The sequence below is a fragment of the Aythya marila genome (assembly GCF_965140915.1).
Source record: "Aythya marila genome assembly, chromosome: 4".
In the NCBI taxonomy this organism is placed as follows: Eukaryota; Metazoa; Chordata; class Aves; order Anseriformes; family Anatidae; genus Aythya; species Aythya marila.
This window is the reverse complement of record NC_139045.1, coordinates 52,456,485-52,480,001: the sequence shown is the minus strand read 5'-3', so window position 1 is coordinate 52,480,001 and position 23,517 is coordinate 52,456,485. Positions and strand designations below refer to the sequence as shown.

General features: G+C 44.2%; 1 protein-coding gene across 13 annotated transcripts in view; it reads right to left on the bottom strand.

Annotated features, from left to right (window-relative positions):
• Positions 1-23,517, bottom strand: part of APBB2 (amyloid beta precursor protein binding family B member 2) — a 158,458-nt gene that overhangs the window by 64,616 nt on the left and 70,325 nt on the right. For all 13 annotated transcript variants that reach the window (XM_082759979.1, XM_082759972.1, XM_082759981.1 and 10 more), the window contains one exon: positions 19,269-20,069. In XM_082759979.1, coding sequence (XP_082616105.1) covers positions 19,269-20,069 — 801 coding nt within the window. The remainder of the gene's footprint in view (positions 1-19,268; positions 20,070-23,517) is intronic.

Below are 23,517 nucleotides of genomic sequence, written 5' to 3'. Positions count from 1 at the left end.
AATAATCTTCCAAACAAAAGGGATACCATCCAACTGCAGGACTTGATCTAGACTTTGATTCTCTCAAAAGCATATTTCCACATCGAGAAGTTAATTGAAAAGAAAAGGAGCATTCAGTGTCCAGGCTGGAAGCACAATGGTCCAAAGAGGGACATGCTCAGATTCCTCCAAATCGAGAAAAGTAATCCGGCCATCAGTAAATCCACAAATCCATTTTTTCAGTCTCTGGCCCTTCCATTGCTCACATCCCAGCAAATACATTGTACACGAAGGAATTTAAACTATTAAAGCTCATTTTAAAGTACAGGATCTGCAGTAAAGTTCCTAATGAGAAAAATTGCAAACAATGGGCTGGTGACAGGATCCAAGAGCATGCTGTCCCAGGTTTCAGGCAGCAGTGGGAAACCACTACATAAAACCTGATGGCTTCCTTCATTGCTGGCGTGAAAGCATAAGGAAAGAGCAGACTCATAATGTGATGTATTTGTTGTAGATATTGTTCTTCTGGGCACACAAGGAGAAGATGGGAAGGGGGAAAGAAAGGTTTTATTAAAAATGATAGAACGGATAGAAAGGATTTATTAAAAATGAGGGGGGTAGGGTGGGGGAAAGCATTTCTTCCTCTTCAGAGCCCTTAGGATCTTGAAATAAAAAATGTTTTCCTTCTATCTCCTGGGCCTAAACAAAAAAACAAACAAACAAACAAAAAAAAAACACCAAACAAAAATCACAAACTGATTTTTCTTGAGAAGATCCCACTGATTTCAACAGATTTGGCATTTGACCCTAAAGGGAATGTATTCCCCCCTCTGCCTACCTCATACTCACACTGAAGATCAAGAAAGGCATGAGAAGGGACAGGAAGACAAATTAATGAGTGCAGGCAAAAATAAACAAGCACCCTCCATTAAACAGCGCGACACAAAGAGCACTGACCCCGAATGTTTTTATCCCATTCATTTCCAGCAGCGGGCTCAGTGCACGAGGTCCAGCTGCCGGGGTGTGCCAACCAAACACACCCAGAAGACAAATTTTCTCCTCACTCCTCATGCCTTACAGCACTGCTGATGGTACCGCCCCTCCTCGTAATTCAGAGCAGCGATGGGCAGCAGGTAGCCTCTCCGAGCATCTCAGAAATAAAGGCAGCAGAGCCACAAGTCACCGGGATGGGTGATTATAAATCAAGCAAGCCTGCCTAATGTGGGGAGCGCTGCTTGAGGAGGAGTGACAAACAGGCAGAAGCCGGCCATTCGGTGTCACCTTTCCTCACAGAACAGCAGGCAGCTGGTTGGCATGACAACCCCATCCTCCTCCTCCTCCTCACGGGGCTGCTGAGCCAGCTGCCTGCATTTCTTTTTGGGAGCTCGGAGGAGGGAGATCTCCAAATGGGTCCGGGAAACAGTGCTGCAGCGTGGTGTGGACGGGCATAGCCCTACCCGGCACCACCCGTGCCAAAAGGAGCTGCCATTTTGGCCACCTGTGATATAAGGCATTACCGGAAAAGCCTGATGACTTGCAAATCCTACAGAAGCTTGGGATGAAGTGCTTGTGCTGTTCTCTCTTAATAGGTTTTTTAAAAGACAATGTGATCTTTGCCCTGCTATGTAAATAATGAGCTACTACAGGCACACAAGGCGTTCAAGCAGAGATGACTAATCTGAGGGAAGAGAGAGGAAAGCAGATTAGTCAACATTCAGAGGGAAGAAAAAAAGCATTAAACCCACTTGTTTGCAGGTCCTGCCTGGCACCTTCTCCCTTTCAACCACCAAAACCCAAGCTGTTGACATAGGAACCAAAGCAGCAGCACAATAACAGAAGAAAACCAAGGGCAAGTGACTTGAGGAGAGAAAAAGCTACACTTTCCCAAGAGGGATGGAGATAGGCTTGGGGAATTATTGCTCAGAAACAGTTTTCCTGTTTAACAGGAGCCCATGAAACCACGGGGCAAGAAAGCCCCAACCTACAGCATCAGAGGATGTGCGTGCTCAGCCTGCAGGATCATGGAAGGATCAGGGGGAAAAAAGCTTTGGGGTCCTTGAGATACCTGTTGATGGTGGCTCTGGATGAGTATCCAGAACAGTACCGCCTGTCCTGAGTAAAAGGGAGATTTCGGGGGCTCTGTGAGGTCTCTGCGGAGAGGGAACACAGCCTGAGGACCAGAGGTGAAGCTGAGAAACCAGCCCCTCTGCTTGTGCTTGCAGGAGTTGTTACTAACAGCAGGAGCAGGGAAAAGTGCCTCAGAGACACCGCAAGGAAACGTCCACGTGCTCCCTCCAGGAAAACAGACCAAAATAGGTAAGAATGGGAGGACTAACCCATTTGTTAACAAGAAATAGCCAGCCACAAAACACACAAAGTCTGGCAAAGGTAAGAAATGAGACTTGGGGGTGCCCTGCAGGGCTCTTGTGACAGAATCTGTGGTCCAGGAAGAAGCAAGCCATGATCTGGGAAGGCTCACCCCACCTGCAGGAAGGAGGAGGAGGAGGACAGAGTGATGGTGGCACAGCAAGAGCACTGGGAATCAAGTGGCATGAGGATGGAGCACCTCAGCAAACGCTGATGAATCATTGCTTGTAGGTGCCGTAGTGGGTTGCAGAAACTTCTGCATCACTTGATTCATTGCTTTCCTTCACTTGTTAAACTGTGTTCATCCTGAGAGAGCAGCACACAAACAAACACCCTTTCTTCACCATCTTAAATGAGACACAGCCCTAAATAACACGTGAACAAAATGCACCATCACCTCAGAAGATTTCTGCTTCTAAATTCCAAGTGAAATCAGAATAATCTGCTCCTGTTCTAGCGAGTGACCCATGCGTGTAAACACACTTTGTATATGACCAGGGTGAGGGGGTTTCTTGCTTAGCTGAAGTGCTAGTTTTTTTCCACTAGGTGGCAAAAGCTTTTGCTTGAAAAAATAACAATAGGTCAGCACACAGCAGAGCCTACCTCTAGCTTGCTCCAAACCCATGGTGAGCGTGCATTGTGCTGTGCCTCGAGAGATAAAAAGCAACTAAATTCATCCAGACCAATACCTTCTTCCTCAGTAGCAAACCAGTAAGTGTGGTTTCGTGACTTAGCTTGCAGGGCTACAACAATCCGGCAGCAGCAGTTTGCATCTGCTTTTCTGATTTTTGGCACCATCTCTCTCCTTCCTGTACCTTTCCCCACAAGATTGCTGCATGTGCTCCAGTGTTTTGGGTTTATATCTTACTTAACCGCTTTGCATTGTTTAAGAAGGGGGATTTGCTTGATCTAAAGGCAAAAAACCCAACAGCCATGTGAGAGAAGGGACTGCAGTCCTCAGGCAGCAGGGTCCCCACAGGCCCTGCCGCCCCAGCAGGCACCCTGCCCAGCACACCCCAGCACAGGGAGAGCAATTCATGCACGCAGTGCCCAGCCTCTCCCACCCCCAGAAAATTCGTCTGTCTCAGCAACGGCAGCCAACTCTTTGGCAGAAAAAGCAGGGAAACATCAGCGTGGTGGCACCTCTGAATTTATGTGCTTCTCTGCTAAAATACAGAGCCTGACTCTGTCTGATCAATGTGAATCCATATGTTAGCGTGCAGCTGTTCAGAGAAGAAACCATTAACGATTTAATTTTGGGCAACGAACAAATACAATCCGGGCTAAATTCAGGCTGTAAGTGCTGACACAAAGAGCAGTTTTACACTGATGCCTTTCTGACTGCGAGAGGGGAAGCAGGCGCTGTTCAGAGGGACTGTGCGTGCTGCAGGCAGGGCAGCAGGCTCAGACGCCACAATTTTACAGATTTATTCCAGCTGAGGAAGGCAAGGAGCCTCGAGTTTAAATCTGGTGGCATTAGCACATCTCTTCAATCTGAATGACAGTAAGAGCATGGAAGAAGGGATCCGCCACAGTCAGCACTTTTTTCCCATTAGAATACGAACTGCAGAGAATAAAAAATGGCCTAAGAAGTGAGGTGCCAGGCAACCGATCATTTTCTTAATGTAAAATACGAGGAAGCCTGCCGAATTCAGGGGGGAACAAGGTGCAGAGCCAAAGGCAGGACTGCACTTCTCTGGAGAACGTATTGAATAAACACACTGACAGCCTGAAATTTTAAAGAAGCTCTCATTAGTGGGTTTTGTGCCTATCATTGGCTAATTAAGAGCCAGTGAAGTTGGCCACTGGTGCAGACACAGTTCAGCTTGGCTAAAACCACCTTCCTTTGACGGCTTCATTCATAGCCCTGTGCAAATGCCTTCGAAAACCCTCTTTTTCTGAATTTAATGATTCAATGAAAACAGAACATAAAATTGAATTACAAGCGTGTTACTCTCTGAAATTAAATGTTTCTCTTGAAGAAAAAAGTAAAACCTGCAAGAAGAGCCGTTTCCTTCCTCTGGCACAAGGTCTGCACATAGCTCAGTCAACGTGGGTGCGTGGCAAAGCACAGTGGTTGTTCTGGGGCACCACAAAGCATTGTATGAATGAATTTATCTTCATAGCAGCAGAGAGTGAGCTCCACTTTAAACACAGTGAGCAGAGGTAGGAGGAGAGGTCTGAGATACATGAAATAGCTTGCCCAGAGCCATGCCCAGGGCTTTGTATGCCCAGCTGGGCAGCTGAGCTCCACCACAACCTCTCGCTCACTACCTCTCCTCAATGTGAAAGGGAGAAAAAATACCATGGAAAGGGCTCAAGGATTGAGATAAGGACAGGGAGACCACTCAACAATTATCTCTGCTCCTTCACAGTCACTCTCTGCCCTGCTTCCCATGGGGTCCCTCCCATGGGATGCCGTCCTTCCCCAACTGAGCCTGGGGGGCTTCCCACAGGCAGCAGCTCCTCAAGCACTTCTCCCACACGGCTCCGTCCTACGGGGTCCATCCCCCAGGAGCAAACTGCTCCAGCACGGGTCCCCCATGGGTGACAGCTCCCCCCAGACCCCCTGCTCCTGCGTGGGCTCCTCTCCACGGGCTGCAGCTCTGGCCCGGGGCCTGCTCCTGTGGGGGCTCTCCATGGGCCGCAGCCTCCTCCAGGCCAGAGGGAAGCCCGCTGGTGGAGCAAACGGGGCTACCACAGCCCGGAGGTTTAAGTATTTCCCCTCTCTACATCATTATAAGATTTCTATTAAAACTTTATTCATAGCATCCAGGTATCTTTAGGCATTACAGCAAACTCAGAGAGATAAATCATCTCTGAAAGCATCCACCCAGCACAAACAAATTCATTATTTGCATTCTTGTATCTATTTCATGTCACCCCAGCGCTATAATTTTGTATTTATTTTTCATAGGGATGGATTTATGGACATAATTGAAGCTAGATTCAGAAATCCAGATTTAAGGAGACAGAACTAGTATCAGCGAGATAACCACCACCAAGAATTAGAAGAAAATTCAGGAAAATAACTTGTGTCACAGACTGTCCTGGCAAGTCTAACAAGAAATGGAAGCCAGGAACAAAACTAGCACATCAGCTGGAGTCTTATGCTGGACAAGCATTTGAGATGGGAAAAAAAAGGGTGAATTCTGCAGAATCACAACAGAATTTCACTTGCAATTTGCACCTCCTGTTTTCTTGCTCGATGCAAGGTTTATCATCAAAACTCACTTTGAAAAACTGAGGACAAACTCCTTAAAGCTGCATATACCCAGACCATAACAACCATCAAAAGTCCTCTTTATTATGAACCCTGAGCTAGAATCTCCTATCTTGCAAGAATGTGAGAATGCCAAGATCCAGTAAAAACAATACACAAAATATCTCTAGCATATGACATACCACAAGCCATTGAGACCTATTAGCACTATGGAAAAAAACACAGCTGTCACCCAAAGTTGTCACAAACCATGAAAGATCGAGATATGTATAAGGAATAGTGTGGTCCTTCCCCAGCTGAAAACATCACCTGATCTTTGGTGGAAATGCTGTAATTTGTGGATGTGCCAAAGGGCTGCAGGGGCTCTAGGGAAAGCCGTGGTTGCGTAGGATGAGAAGTTTTCCCCTTCTGGATTTGTATTTACCTGGTTGATATAGAAAAACAAAAGACTGCCAAAAGGCCCTCCAGGACTAGGACACGCATGGCTTCAAGAGCAGCTTTTCCAATGCGCAGCCTTCAGTTTCCCGACCAGATGGATTTCCAGGTCCTGGTTTTTATTAATTTCTCAAAGTTCCTTTACTGTTACCGTTCTGTTCTGCTCCTTAAACTGCTCACATGCAGTGACAGGCAGTCAGTTACCTTCTGCCACTTGGAAGGACCAAGGTCACTGACAAGCTCTCCGAAAAGAGCAGCGTGACTCTACGTTAGGAAGGAAGAGCAAGACAAAACCCTTATGCCTGCGCTTTTAATGTGGAGAGGCACTATCACGGGACTAGTGCACACATGTCCACACAGCCCATTATAAAAATGGGCACAGCAGAATGGGAAAAGCCATAAAGAGAGAGAAATATAAAACTGCTTCTGCAGGCAGAGCCATGGAGCGTGGTAGGAGCCTGGAGGGACGGTGGGAGGAGGGCAGGATGTCACAGGAATCTGTAAAGCCACGAATGGTGTGAAGAAGGCAAGGATGGAAAGGAAATGAACAGTCGCTGTTATTTACTGCTTCCTACAGCAGTAAAGCAGGGGGCACCTAACGAAATTACCAGAGAGCAATTTTATAAGAGAGGGAAGTACTTCTTCATGCACCACGTAATTAAATTGCGGGACTCCTGGTCACAGGATGTTGTGTATGCCAGAAATACAAATGAGATCAAAAATGATTAAATAAATTCATGTTAGAAAGGTCTATCAAGAACAATTAAAGAAGATAATGTGAATGGCATACCAAGTCTGAAAGCCCTAAATCCACCGACTGCTAAAAGTGGAAAGGATATAACAGGGGGAGGACTGCTGTAGTTAGCCCTGTTTTTTCTTGTTTTTAGTCTTTTTTTTCCTCATAAATTTGTGCTACTGACCCCTGTAAGAAGCAATCCATGAAGAACTGAGTCTAAGGTCTGCTGGATACGGCTATTCCTACAAGCTGATGTACCCACTGAGGTACAGACCTGACCCGTAGCCCCTGTAACCTTCATAAGCAAGCTCGAGCTTCAAGTCAGCACAGGGTTTGCATTGGAAACAGTGGATTTAACAACAGGACTGAAAGATTTTGATAGCAGTAACCACAACAATTACACCGTGTCAGATTAAAAAGCCACATCTGATACGAGATTCTTCAAACTGCTTTATCATACCCAAGCTTCCTCTGAGGGGTAATACATTCCCAGAAGGAAAATGCACCAAAAAATTGTTCTCATAAAGGTACACAATGACTTGATATGACAGCAGCAGCACAGGAGTTACGGGACTGAATATCATTATCCCTACACATTTTTCACCTTCAATTTTCTATTAGCACATATTTAAAAGGACAACGTTACTACATTAAATTGTACAGAGCCATTTAATGCATGGGAATGTCTTCACAAGCAAATACATTTACCTGGTTTCAATACCTTGATGAATATGGAAAGAGGAATGTATCAGAAGCGCCATGAAGTACAGGCACTGTGAGTAGCTCTGATCTAGTGATTAGCGTAGAGCCCATTGCTCTTGAGAGACATATTTAGGTGTTTGGTGGAGAGGGGGAGCTTAACCTCAACTATTTTCCTTTACCTGACTGCAATTAATGTCATTAGATGCTTAAACTACAAGCTTCTGCATAACACCATTATTATTGTTCAAGAGAGCTCTGTCAGTAAATGTTTATAGGCTTGTGTCTCACATTATTTGTATTCCACGAGAATTAAGAGATAGAAGGGAGAGATGACAGCAACATACATGTGAGATGCTAGCTAGGAATTCACTGTTCCTGCACCGAGTCATTTCCCAGTGAATCCTGTCACCTTCTGCAAACAGTTAGCCTAGATAAAATACCTCGGGCAGCACAACACGCAGCACTAGCACAGGATTTGTAAAGCGATAAACCAAAAGAAAAATAACTGAAGTCAAAAGAACTAGATGTGGTGGCCTTTAAACTGACCCATTTGCAACAGCTTTAATAGAAGAAGAGAGTTTTCTGTCTTCCAGACATGGACCACCACCTTGCCCATCAGCAAGTCACAAAATACAAAAGCATGTCCCACTGACACGCTTTAGTCTGTTACCAAGTGAAGTTCCAGATTTGTTCATCAGTGCAGAACTGAAGCTGCAAGGCTTTCAGAAACTTTACTTTTAAAACAATAAATAACAATAAACAGAAAAGAAATACTCCACTCATGAATGTATGCTTATTTTCAATGCTTTGACAGACTTTATTTATTTTTATAATTTTATATTGCGTTTTGTGATGTTTGGTATTTAAGTCCCCAACTTCTGGAATTAAGAGAAAATCTGAAGATAGCCCACAACAAAGGACAAGTTTCACTAAAAACCATAGAAACTTCCACGTTTACCAAAAAAATGAAAAAATGAAATTAGAATAAAATCTTAATCTAATTAGAATAAAATTAGAATTAATTAGAATAAAATCTTAATCTAAAAGATAAACAATGACCTACATTCAATTCTTGTTTTTGAAGACAAATACTTTTTAGACTACTGCTTGGGGCCTGGGTGTATTTATTTTAAGAGAAAAGTTAAAGCTCTGCTTTCATGTTATTTTTAACTGGTTTCTTGGTGTAAATTGAAACAACCATTCTTATTCATCTGTACTAACAAACAGCCTTTATAAATGCAAGATACCAATAAGCATTCTTTTATAATTAAAGAGAGGATGTAAAATAATTGTACAGTTAATAAAAACTTTTAGATCAGTGGTAGATTTTCTTTTTCCTCCTTTTTTAAAATACCATCAAGTACTTATTATAGTGAAGTTACCAAAATTTGGAAGTAGTGGTTGGTCAAGCATGTAGATAGCATCTCCTCGTATTCCTGGCAGAGACACTTCAGAAACAACCCTCCCGTCAGCACCACTCTTGGGAAACCACCATTCTTTCTGAGGCACAGCCCACGCATTTATTTGGGATTGCTATAGCTGAAGCTTGTCACAGACTAAGAAGAGTCACTCCCAAGTTAGAAGCTCCGGAACAGCCAGGCAGTTTTCCTCTGGGAAGCATTAAGCGCGCTGAACTGTGCACCCCTGATTTCTGGATCAGCTCCTTGAAACTAGAACCACAGAAAGTGGACGTGGACAGAAGTCACTGAAAGGAACAGAGAATGGGGCAACTTCCATGGCACTCTGCTCCCTGAGAAGCCTTCTTAAGAAACTGCGCTTTCCCTGTGAAGCAATTTTAGAGTTGGATAATCTCAGGGTGGAGAAACTTCCGATAAAGTTATACACTTAGTATATTTAATGTACAGAAGTCTGGCGTACAGTTATGAAATCAGAGTTCCACTATGACATGGAATCAAGAGAAATACAGAAAAGACACTTGCTATTAATGATCCCACATTCATTTTGATCGTTGTTAAAGGGACTTATTTCTTAATGTATCCAGAATGCAATTTTACAAAGCCTGACACACCCATTTCAGAAAACAAAACACCATGGAACTCTAAATCCACCCTACTCCCCCCCTCAAAAAAAAACACCACCAAGTCACCAACACTTCATGAAATAAAAAAGTCAAATAAAATTCATGCTCTGTGCAAGTAAAAGCTTAGTCCTAAAATCTCTATTTTTCATATGTATTCTTCCTTCTCGTTAGGTCTCTGTTAGCAAAGCGTTGGCTATATTTGAGCACAATTAACCAAAGGAAATTTGTGTAGCCAGGAGACTAAAAAGTTCCTTAGTCAATCTACTGAAAGGCTCCAGGGGCAAAAAAAAAAAAAAATGGAGCCTCATTATTCTGGTTTGGTTAGGCACGAAAGAAAACAAGGCAATTTAAGCTTAACAAGAAATATTATCTGAAAACCTGCCATGGCTACATAGTGTGACAAGTGATGTTGGCTTACCTACAAAAAAAGAATTGAATTTGAAATGATTTTTACAAACACCAAAACAGAACACTATTTCTTATTGCTCGGTTTTGGAAGGAGCAAATACAGTTACATTATTTAATTACAATTCCACAAACGAAGACAAAAAAAAAACTGTTTACAGTAAGGTTTTGTGTGGACCAGCTTCCTGACCAAAGATCATTTTTCTGAGCCAGCCAAACTGATTGATTTAGGACTGGCAAAACTGGTGGTCACTAAAAACAGACAAAAAAAGTTTCCAAGATGTCAGTCAACACTCTTTGACAGATACCTATCAAATAGTAGCTGTAAACCAGCTCACCCTTGTAACCCCCCAAAGCTCACTCGGTATATCAAAAGTTGCTTTACCTTGAACTTCAGGGAACAACTGCAGGTACTGCTCTAGCCAGATTTCCCCCACGCACCCCTCCCTCGGCTGCATTAAATAAAGCAGTCCCAGGGGAGGCATTTGTGACACGTGAAGGAGAAAATAAAAGTCCAATTCACAATGGATTTCCAACCTATGTAAAAACCTTCACGCTCTATGGATCACAAATCTAAAACATCACTTGTCAATTCACTCCTTAAGTGACAAGCCAAGCATCCAGAAATGACACCTTTACAGTATTTACTCTGCACCATGCACGCTGCCTTTGTCACATATCAGCTGATCTTCCACTGCTCCATTTTTATTAACAAATGAATTAACTGTATTCAACACCCAGAGCTAAGAGGCACTATAAACCATAGCTTGGAAGAAGTAGAATAAAAAAGAAAGCGTTACTTACAGTTACCAGATGCTCCCATATAGTTCAACACGTACTGATCTGCTACCAGCATCCTTAAAGTTTGCTCTGTGCATGTCCCAACAGCTTCATATTCTCCTTCTGGGTTGTACCTCCAAATCAGTTTCCAGCTCAAATATGGGAAAACACACTGCTATGCTTAAACAGACACTTACTTAATTAGTCTAACGAGGAATGGTGCTTTGGGTGGGAGAAAGGACAAGCCACCCCTATTCCACTGACGGTAGATATAACAGAGGAAACACCACATGTTGACCATATAAATGACTGCATTTTCTAGGAAGCCAAGAAAAACTGAGAGAGCTTGCTACAGAGGAATTGCAGCAGTGTGTGCATACAGTGTATTCTCTACTGAATTGATTCCAGCTTGCAAGACATTGATTTGATATATTTTCTGACTGACTCTGCTCAGGAGACAAGCTTTTGAAACAGTACTTTCAGCCCACAAGCCCCTGGATATCAATCACATCAAGATTTAATCAGCTCAACTTTGGACCAGAACAGCCCCTCACCCTGCAAATCAACCCCGGAAATATACTTGTGGTGTTTTTCTCTCTCTCTCTCTTTTTTTTTTTTTTTTTTTTTTTTTTTTTTTTCCCCTTAGCTGCCTGTATAAACATGAGAAGGTTTAGAAAAACGTATGGCAAATATCCACTCTTTGAGGACAAAATTCTTCTTAAGGCTGCTAACCTCTAACTCCCCGGAGGTGCATTGCAGCAATGGTAGAAATTGATTTAGTGAAAGGCTTCTATTAGCAGGAGCGCTGTTCTCATCACAAAGTCCCTCCCCTTGTTATAATCAATAATTTAAGCAAAGCCAAGAATCATGTCAGCCAAAATGACCAGGATAACTGACTTTCTCTTTCTTGCAGAGTAAAAGTAAAAATTAAATTAAGGCCTGAATGGGAATATATTCTAATTCAAAAGCTAATTTGGACAATTTGAGACATGCATTCTCAAATTGGCTTTCATTTTGAGATGGGGAGGAGGAAGGGCTCTTCTCTTCCTTATCAAGAACTTCTCAGGTTCATGGAAAGCCAAAATCTACTTCCTTCCCTTTTTAGAAGCTATAACCTTAGATTTAGAGTATTTTATCCTGTGGTGCTTGCTTACACACAAACAAGAAATGCACCCTACAGTTTTACAACTGTTATTTGAGTATTATGACAGTGCTACTGTGCCCATGTCAGTTCATTGCAACTACCTCTGAGATAATAATGGAAGAAGGGCTTAATTTTTAAATTTAGCCCTGCAGAATCTGAATTGAAAAGCTATTAAAAAGAAAATAATTGGAAGAATTAGTTGAATTAATGTTAAATTATGACACTGTTTAGGGAAAAAAAACAACAATTTAAGACAGTTTCTTGAACAGTTCTAAGACTGACTACTTGATATTAAGTTATAAATTAGTCCAGAATACCAAGTGATGTGCGTATATAATGCCTACATAACAAGTAGTGGTTAAAAACAACCCCTGTATCATAATACGGTATAAAAACAGATTTAAGCTTCAAATGCCCCAGACACAGAGAGCAGGCAGAAAAAACACACCCATGGGATCTGGAGCTGTTCTTCCCCTCAGCTTGAGGATTTCTCGTCTCTGAGTATCATGGATAGATTCACTGTGCAAAATGAAGGGCATACTCTGCTGGCTTTAGAAATCCCAATCTCAGACCCTACAGGAAACCCACGTAATGTCATTACCCTAGGCTCTGTGGCATCCTGGTACTGGACATTTACGGCCTAATGCTGAGCACCCAGGGGCTCCACACATCTTGATATCACAGAATCACAGAATTTCTAGGTTGGAAGAGACCTCAAGGTCATCGAGTCCAACCTCTGACCTAACGCTAACAGTCCCCACTAAACCATATCCCTAAGCTCTACATCTAAACGTCTCTTAAAGACTTCCAGGGATGGTGACTCCACCACTTCCCTGGGCAGCCTGTTCCAATGCCTCACAACCCTTTCAGTAAAGAAGTTCTTCCTAACATCCAACCTAAAACTCCCCTGGCTCAACTTAAGCCCATTCCCCCTCGTCCTGTCACCAGGAAATATCAAGCAATTGAGTTTTAATGGCAAATGTACATGTTTTCATGGGACTGCTTAAAAAAGGCTTCACGTCCCTTAGGGCAGGGAGCAAATACCCACTCTCAAGCGAAGCCTGAGTTCAGAGCCAGTTCTGTGAGGCATGCCAAGGCCCACCACACAAATCCTCTCCCGAATTCAATTTCAGTCACTGAAAGCTGAACGGTGTGAGAGGTATGCATGTAAGGAACCGGTGCACTGAAAGATTGGGGTCTGAATGAGCCATGAACTTGGGGAGATGAAGAGAGAGGCCTCCAGGTGTGGATACAGCAGGGCAGGAGCTCCCCCAGGTTAGGTCTGTGCTCCTCACTGCACTTACATCTCCTTTACCACAGCCTGAACCCAACCCTCAGCAAGGATTTCGTTTTCTCTTAAAGGTACTTCAGGATTGAAAAAGACTTTCATCCAAAGCTCCTCTGGTTTTGCCTGCTGTGAGTTTTCACGACTTCTATAAGAAACTTTACTTTTCTGTAAGAAAGCGCAAGTTTAAGTGACTCCTGTAGGCCCAGCTTGAAGCACATGGAAAGCAACAGGACCAAAGCATCGGCTCTTCCTGACATCCCTCAGTGGAGTAACTGGGGCAGACTGCTGAGTTCTGTGAAATCCAGGAATAAAGGGGGCTTAGATGCTTTTTGCCCAGGTTCATACAGGCATCAATAGATGCCCCCACCCGAGTGCCAACACCATTCCTTTATCGCACCTACTGCAGCTGAGGCACAGGAGCACCTCAGGTGGCAAACCAGGACCTGGCCTGCTCCAGCGTGCCAGGGCAGCACACACAACACACCCAGCCCACCCTTCTCTGCTGTCAGCTACTCTTAAATATTCATTTTGCCTTAAGGAACAGTGGTCTGCAGGTTAAGAGCCTTTCCAAAGGTAGCTATGGGTCTTCCTTCCCTCCCCTGCAGATTTCAGCACCCATTTCAAAAGCATCAGTCAGGCGGAATGAAATTCGGTCTGGGTTTTATGCACCATTCAGAAGTGCTGAGGCAGAGGTTTGCTGGATCAATTTTGGTCTTAATAAGCTATTACTTTTACAGCTTTATGAACTGATTTTTATTTTTTTTTTATAAAAGAAAAAAGAAAGACTGTTAGTCTGCTATTAGTGGTGGATTTTCTTCTGCACAGCCTCCTTCCTTAACATCCTTCTGAAAGGGCCATTAGGATCCTGACTTTTTCCCATTACCTCCTCTGAATTCCTTCTGTGAGGTTGTTTTCACTTCCCTTTTCCGTGGTAATGTGTCTGACTGAAACTGAACTCCTTTCCATAATCTCAGATGAGAGAGACTTGTACACCCCTGGAACAACAGAAGCTTGAAAAGCCCCCAGAAATCATTTGTCAAGTAAGAAACATGAAGCTACCCATCCATCACTCCTGGAACCCAAGTTTTCCCTACAGATGCTCAGAAGCCTCTTCTATACAATGAGCCCTGAGAGGCAAATCCAAATGTCCCTTGGCACCACAAAACAATGTAATTTACACAGTCAGGGAAAACTTTTGGATCTGAAGATCTTGCAAACCACGCTCTAGCTTCCACTCTGGTGGTAGTACAATGCCAACATTCACTTTCCTACATCGTCTCACCACAACCTCCAGCTACATAGGCATTAATTACCCCACAGCCATATATTTTACTGAGTGAAAATGCTGATTTTAAAACAACTCACAACCATAGCACAGCACTTAAAGCAGCGCTCTGCTTTCATCCAGACCAGGAATTGTGTGCTTTGCTACACCACCAAGTAAGACATCCACAAAAAGACCAGCAGTGTACAAGAAGTGATGCATCACAGGCAAAATAAGACAGCTTCTTAAACTCCTATCGAGTGGTCAGAAGTTCAGGCAGAAAAAAAAAAATAAATCAAAATTAATGAAGCAATGTCAGCTAGGATGCGCTAGGATGGGTCTGTATTTGACGTTATTTTGGGCAAAGCACTGAGCTGGCACGGTGTTGGTAGCCAATGCACGGCCACTAGAAGACAACTGTCAGCTCGATGTCCTCTGGCCCCAGAGCACTCAGAGATGTCACGCTGCAGAGAGCTGTGTTTGCAAAGAATATGACACAAACATCCCCGACCCCACAGGCACCATGTCGCAGAGGTTACCAGGGAGCGATGTTTAAAGCAAAGCCAGGCCCAGGAAAGGAACAAATTTCTTTTCTGCGCTGCAGGGTAGATGTTGCAGGCTCTCTCCAGCTGGTTAATACGCTCTGTGAGTGCTATCTGATGCGTGTCTTGCTTAGCCTGCAGTCGATCCTCCACAGCTCAAGCCCTCGTTTCTGCCTCTGTGCTCACCTGGGACACTGCCAGGCACCTCGGGGACAGGAGGCAGGCAGCTGGATCAAGCCTCCCAGGGGAGGGAAATCAATGGCTCTGACAAAACAAAGAACCCTTCTGTATCTGTCTGGTAAACAGCAAGGATGAAACTACAGCTGTGACTACACAACGTGTCCTGTATAGCCCCAAATCCCTGGTGCTGGTAACAGTTTGGGAGAGGATGTTCATCGCTGCTGTGTAAAACATCTGTTCTCCAATTCCTGAATTTATGCATGTTAATTCAATTTATATACCTATTTTTATGAAGTGTCCAAATGCAAAAGGGTGCTGATCACCCCTCTTCACCTTGAAAACTTCGTGTTTCAAGGCAGAGCACTTCTCTGAGAACAGAAGCTGAGGATTTAAGAACCCCAGGAAGGCTGACCTGGCTGCCCCTGGGCAGCTCCGGGTAACCGACAGCCGCAGCGGGTGCCCAAGAGGCACCTCTCAAGTTCAATTTTCTACCAACTTCCATTTATTTTATGGCCTCCCACCAGTAGGCCCTGAACGCTGATCATTATTGTGGACGTCGTACAAATAACCACATTGCCCTCCTGAAAGTCAGTGAAAATGGGGTGTTTACTTGGAATCCTATAACTGTTAGGTGACAGTATATTCTGTCCCCGGCTTTACAGGACTTGGGTTTAGCCCAAGTGTAATTGACTGGATTCCTACCACCATAAATCTTTTTCCACACTCAGGAGCAGAGAAAACATGTTCTGTAGTAAATAACATACTTGTTGTCTGTATCAGATAGGTACTGCAGAGGAAAACGGGCGCTTTTAAAGGACATTCATTTTAATTTTGTCAAAGACGCTGGTTAAAATCAGGGGCAGGACTGACCATTGGTATAAATCTTTCTGACTAGTTCATGATTTGCTGCAATTTTTATTGTATTAGGGGGCTATTCCAGCCAGACACACTATTACTTCAGCATAGCAGGATCTATTTACAAGATTCAAACTCCCAATCCCCAAGGGCCAGTCTCATTGCTGTCATTTCTGCACGGGGCTGAACTTGTTTGTTTGTAACCAGCTATTAAGCTGCCATCCTGCATTTGCTGGGAGAGCAGCAGCAGGCAGGCGTTCAGCGTATGGCACTCACATCCAGCAGCAGCGCTGCCTGAAAGGAGGAAAATTGCACTTTTGACTCCCCTTTGATTGATATTTTCATCCAGGGAGAAACAGCACGCTGCGTGAGCCAAGGGCTGAGAAGCTGGGCAGCGGGGGGAGGCTGCTGTCCCTGCTCAGCCGCAAAAAAAAATAAAAATAAAATAAAGCTGTAGCTGTACAGACCCCAAGGGCCTTCCTCCTCATGGATCAGGGGTTCTTAGTCTCCTTCCCCATCTTCAGGAGGCTTCAAACGATGATGAAACAGGAAGCAAAATTAAATTCCAGTATTTTTCTTGGGTTTTGGGCAAACAAATTATTTCTTCCCCCACTGTGGGGGCTGAGGGCAGCAGGGGAAAGCTCGCCTGCTCGGGGAGGGCCACCTGCAGTGCTGGGAGAGAATCAGCTCTGGGAAAGGCTGCACGAAACCCATTCGGGCTTGACTCTTGCTAAGCACCTCTAGCAAAGTATTGGTTTGCTGTCCACAGCTCTTTCCTGCTTCTCAAATCAGCCTGGACACTTTCTTTTCTGCAGCACTGAATCTCAGTAAGACGGTCAGAAAACTGTAAGACCTCATAAAAACCTCTGACGGCTGAAGTCAGTGCTCTTCTTGTCCAGCTGTGGATACAGAGAACTTCTTTGGAAGAGAAAGGAGCATCCTCAAGCCACAACCCTAACAGCGTACCATACTGTGCTTGTCATTAATTGGCTCCATTACATTTGTTTAACAGTATTACTAATTAACCGCATTAATGTCTGTTTAATATCCAGCCAGTCGTTGACCAGAAGTTGTTTTGCTTCCTGAACTTGGGCGGTGTTATGTTTGCCTCCTGACTCAGAAAAAGAGGCCAGTCTCCTGAAAACACCTTCTCACGAGATCACAAAGACGAGCCTCCTGCCTGAAAAACAGCTCAGGAGGACGTTGTCTAAGCAGTGATGCATCCCCAGCGCACGCAGTTAAACTTGAGAGTAAATTCTTCAGGGTTGTTGAATTCCATACCTCCAAAAACAAGTAAAAGGAAATAAACCACGAAAACCCCCAGACATTCAGTTAACCAAGATAGGAAAGTTGTGTGAGAGAGATGAGAATGCCAAAACGATCCAACAGACCTGAAAGCAGCATATTGCAATTTTCATCCACGTACTGCAAAGTACCCGGTATCTCTGGCTTGGACATTAATAATTCTCCAGGCATCTCCTCTCACTATTTAATGGATTAACTGTTCTTGAAACTGCATCTTTTTTCCCTTCCCAGAAGCCATATAACTAAAACTGTCTGCTTTTGCAGATTTTTCTCCTGGATGCCCTTCTCCCTTTGGTCGCTGCCGTTAATTGCTGAGGCACGAGCACAAGGGTTGGAGGACCACATGCAGTGCACTCCTCCTGCCCAGGTGCAGGGGCAGAGAGGAGCCCTGGTGGTACCCGTCCTATCAAGCATTAGCAAAGCTGCCAGCCCCTAAACATAGCCCAGAAAATCCTCTTTGCTGAGTGCTGAAAGAGCCTGGACGTGACACAGGGGCAATACACAGCTTGGAAGAAAAAAATTAAACACGTTAATTAACAGAAAGAGAGACAAAACTTACACCAGCTCATCCTAGGTGACCCTTATTTAATTAAGTTACTTGGAATTATTCTCATTTAGTTTTCACTGCATGTAAATCTTCTACCCACATTTCTGCCCCCAAGCCTGCGGCAAGCACAAAGGCAGAGCTGACACACTCAGCATTGTTATCTAAAAACCTCCTACTGATGTTTTCTCCAGCAAATGCCATCAGTGCTGCCACACACCTTGAATTCACATTATTGCTCAGGACACACAGGCAGCAATCTCAGTCAACTGAAAACAAATTTCATTTTGCACACGAAGAGATGACTGCACAAACGTTCTCTGAACAGCAAAAGGTTTGTTACGCGTCAGAAAAGATCAGAGGATCCAGTGTGTGTCACGTAGTGGGTGGGGACTTCTTGCTGTGTGTAGCAAAAAACACACTAAAAAATCAAACTCACTATTTGTTGTAATCACACACAACTGAGACTGCCACAAATGCTATAGACGTGTAATGAAGCTGTGAATTTGGATCACTGCAACCTACAAACAGTACAACAACTCTACACTGTAATAAATGAAGTCACTTAAATACAAACAACATGCGACACATTTGTTTAGCCACACATCACCTTGAGAATCGCACTGCCTGCCCTCATTTTGACAGTCGTATCTTTTTTTTTTTTATATCCAAGTCTATCTACAAAGTCCATGAACCAGAATAAATGAGATCTCTGCTGTTTAAAAACAATACAGACGTGTTGTAAATCACAACAAAGCCCGTGCAGAAGTCACCATTACTGCTCAAATAATTAATGAGCCCAGGCTTTCAAAAAATGACACGCCACGATTTCAGCTTCTGAATTACTGCATGGAGCTGCTGCATAAAAAAATCAAACACATTAGTTAAATGACCCAAGTTAAATGGGTCTTGAAAAGTATATAAAAGTATATCAAGTGACTGGGAGTGGAGTGGGGATGCTCACAGAGTCAAAATAGAAAACTAAAATCTCTGTGCCTGGAAATCCTTGCTCAAAAGCAACAGTTCTTACTCAGAACGGTTTCTGCTTGCCATCTGTAGGCAAATATAAGGCAATGATGCCTATTAATTACCAGGCACCTCCAGACAGTTAGGTACATCTCATAACAACTACCCACCAAGCAGTGAAGCAATCACAAACTAGCAATGGTGAGCTCATCTATTAGTGATGGTGTTGAGGCAGTTAGGAATTACTGCGAAAATTAAGGTCTCTTGATTTTTAGGGCCCTGAATACAGCAGCTGACAGCGCCCTTCCTAAAGGGAAAGGCAAGTCACTATGACCAAACAGGAGGCTGCCAAGCATTCCCTGAAGGATGGGGAGCTGTATGGTGGCCCAGCATTTGTCTTTCAACCCCTTCCCCACTAAAAGCAGTGCTGAGTCGCCTCATTCCTTCCAGCCACCAGCTGAGAAGACTCAGCAACATGTTCCCAAAACTACAAGCAGTTTTTGCTCGCCTACCTGTCTCGTCGGGTGAGCTCGGCGAAGCGCTGTCCTGGGACAGTGTGGTCCAGCTGGAGTCCTCGTCGCTCGGAGCCAGGTTTTGAATCCTGTGGAGCGCACAGTCCGTTTTGGCCCCCGTTTTCGGGTGGTCTTTCTTAGTCTCAGGGCTCGAAGACACCGTGGCAGTTTGGCCATCCTCTGGGCTTGACTGCTTGTTTTGTTTCCGGGGCAGGGCCTCCCCATTGACAATAATGGTAGAAGCCTGGCTGTTGCTTTGGGCAGATTTATCCTCCATCGCCACAAAGCTCTGCTCTAGCTCTCTAGTGGATGTCTCCAGGTCTGCATAGTAATTCAGGAAGCTCTTGGTCCTCCTGGGCTGCATGGGTAATATTTCACAGCCGGAGGAATCCTGCGGGGCTGGCTCTTTACCTTCAAACTTCTCAGAAGTTACGTTCATGCCTGCCGTGGTAGTGAGGTTTCTGTTGGGATCCTGCTGTCCCTGCTCTGCCGCTTTCCTCAGCTGGTTTTCTCCGTTCTTCACTAGCTTTATGTTGGCAGAGCTGCTCCCCAGAAGGGGCTGCGCTGCAGGGTCGGAAAGGCCCATGGCCGTCTGAATGTTCGTCAGGGCGTATTTCTTCCTGCATTTGGGGGGGGTGCTGTTCCTGGCCTCGGCGTGCCTGATCTCCGCGTTCAGCAGCTCGTTGTGAGAGGAGCGCAGGTGGAGGGTGGTCGGCGGGGTGGCGGGGTTATTGCGATTCACGGCGTCAGGTGTGCTGCTGCTTGCCATAAACACCGCCAGCGCGTCCACACCGGAATCGACTGCAAGAGCAAAAAAGGAGCAGCCATGAAACACATTCGTTACGGAGTATTTTGCCAGGGCTTCTGGTGAAGGGATGCGGCACTTTACGTATTCGCTTTACAGTAGGAAAATGACCACAACCTAAGCGGGTAAGAGAATAGACAACTTAGCTTATTTAATAAGGAAAAACAGAGGCAGAAAAACAGGGAGAGATCAGGACTGTGAAGCTGAGAAACGAGCAGAAAGCTTGACCCTATATAATGGATGCAGGTTTTTTTCTGTCGGAGTTTCTGTGGCCCAAGGGGACTGCAGGGGATAGGAGAGGAGCCCATGGCAAACACCTCGGAGTCCAAGCACTGCCCAGGTTGTCGCTTTATTTTAGTTCTGCACCACTACCACCTCAGAGGAGGAAGAGGGTAAGGACCCCGTTATTCTGCTTCCTAGTGACAAGCCATATTTGAGAAATTTGTGAACAGACTGCAGGCAGATGTTGCTCCTTTCTCACTGACTGCTAACTGTCAGCCTGGCTGGCCAGCCTGCTCCTGCCTCTTAACATCAGAAATTTCTCTGCCATTTCTTTATTTTCTTTATTCTCTTTTTGTGGGAAGGAGGGATGAGGGTCAGAAAGCAGAGAGGAGAGACAGGGAAGACAAAAAGAGGAGGAAGCAACCTGGATGCTTTGCTAGACACAGCACTGTGTTACACAAAACTGTACTCGATTTCTGGGAGGGGGGGAGATAGTTATCAAAAATCACTCCATAATGTCCTGCTCTAGTTCAATCCACTTAAAAGGAGACTACTCCAGAGATGAAGATGGGTCACTATTTCTACAGCTCACAAACTTCAAGCTTAAGGATGTGACATACATCCTAAGACTACACGTCACAGTTAAATAAAACCAGTCTTCTCTTTGTGGACAAGTTTCTGATTTTAATTAGCTGGGGTACAGCTCACACTCTGAAAAATACAGTTTCTTGAGGGAATACATTTTTAGACTCTGAAGAAATGATTTTTAAGAAATATCACATGTTCCTCTGCTGTCTGTTCACGGCTCCCACTAATCTGCACAAACACTCCCTGAGCACCTCCACCTGCACGCTGCAGTGCTCACAGTGCTTTGATAGCTGGCAACCACAGAAGAGGCCAATTGATAAATGGCTCCCACCTGGCACAGCACAGAACACCCTTTCTGTTGGTACCAATTCTCAGCTATCACTGACTGCTCACACTGCACCAGGGAACATGCTTGGGGCTTCCCCTGGAATGAGAAGCTCTAAGCTGAGCTAGCTGATGAGAGAGACTTCCAGCCGAGCTGTGCTGCATCCTTGTGTGTTTGATATCGGATGGAATGGACTGCTGTATAGATTTACAAGAGGTTAAACATATGGGTTTTAAACAAATATCTATGTAAACACGCAGTGAAAAGGAGCACTTCACAGCATTAATAACCAAAGGCACAGTCACTCATATTCCCTGCTCTTTCATGGGCTTGCAAAGCCACGTGCTCCCAACCATCACTCCACTCCATTTAAAACCAAGCAGACCAAATTTCATCTTTCTTCTTTGAATCACCCACCTAGAATAACTTCTAAAGCTTGTTCAAAACAGAATTTAAACTAAGTTTTACAAGTTCACACTTCTGATATTTCCTCAAATACCTCTCTATCAGTATAGACCAACTGCAAGTTCTTCAGAGGATGGACCATCCGTGCACACTGTGCACCAGCCTGTGTCACTTCACCTAACAGTTAACAAACACCCTATTGACAATTCCAGTTTCAGTCATGGAAGACTTCTAAAACACAATCATCACATAATTTAAAGCCAGTTTTAAAGCGTACATCCCATAAATACATAATAGATGTTGCTTCCTGAATCTTGCCTAAAAACAATTAAGTCCAGCGCAAGCAAGGTCACGTCTGATCCAACTTAATTTTACCAAAGCACATTTTAATCTAAAAAACATTAAAAAAAACACACAACTGTTTATAGACTGATGCTTTGTGTTTTTTTCTGAATCAGTTCAAGTCTGACAATTTGGAAGTTGCATATAAAAATAAATGTACAGGGCAGAGTAAGTTTCATCCATTGCCTGACCTTTGCAGTTTGTGGAACTGCACGATATCTGCGGATTTCACTAGATTAAGTTTTCCTTTACATTTCAGGAAATTAAAAGAAGCATTTATTTTTTCATCAATAAATACAACTGCCACAATCTGAAACAAGACCAAAGTTATTCCTGTCCTTTGTCGAGTTGCTGCATTACCGTGTTTGCCACTATTTTCTACCACTGAACAAGTTTCTTTAAAAAAAATAATAATCCTCCCTGATAAAGCTTAAGTATCCGCCTGCCGGATTATCTTCAGCCAACATCCTGCAGCTGGAAGTTCACATATCAGAAATACTGTAAGAATAAGCCCGGAGAGACACAGAAACAAGATTCACTATCTTCTGCTAATCTACTTGATGAAGCTGCCCAGTTGATTTACGACTAACACTGGCACGCGGACCGATGACTGAAGCAAAGCCTCCAGAGGCTCCACGTGATGCCTTGGCCACCACCGAGCAATGCTGATAAGCTGGGCACCGAATTGGGCTGCTCGTAGTGTGATTGTTTGCAGAAAAATGTCAGTGTGAACCTTTTGTTGGGTACCACCTCCCCTCCCGAGCTTGTGCAAACAAGCAGGACTGGGAGGTGCGTACAGAGGAGCACCCTGCCCTCTTGCTGGACGTCAGCTCGCGAGCCAGGCCAGGCTCTGCAAGAGGCACAGCCAGCACCGTCCTCTCTCAATCATGAATAAAGCTGGGAAGAAGAGAAGCAACAACAGAGGCGAAAAAAAAGAAGAAAAACAAATGGCAAGGATAGGTTTTGGGTTTCAAGGTCAGAAGTTGCTACCAACCCAGGATTAAATGAAGGGCTGGAAAAATATTTGAATGCAAGGAAATGCTTAAATACACAAAAGAAAGCCTAAATTGCTTGCACAACAGAACAGCATGAGGAAAGAAAAAGGTAGCCTGCCCCACCTCCTTTATACAGGACACCACGATGCTCAAAACACATCTTTATTCCCAAAGGAAGCCCATCCCAGCTATTCCCAAAGGAAGCCCATCCCAGATATCAGCAAAATGCAGGTGCTTTAAGACAGCACTGAAGTAGGTAGAGGATCTGTCATAGCAATTCATTAATGATTCTAGCTTGCTTACTATTAAAAAGAAATCAGTCTCAGCTGCATACGTCTGCTATATACACACATAGCTATAGATAGATTAATACACTCTCACCAGCATAACGTGCTGAACAGGAAAAAGCCCCAGTTTTCTAAGCATCATAATAATATAAATAACACTATTACTTGAATGGCTTTTATTGATGTTTCTCAATCATGTCATAAACGCTACAGAGCTGGGAGGAGGAGAGAGAAAATGTCATTACAAACAGAAACAACATTAGTGCATGACTGATTTAGC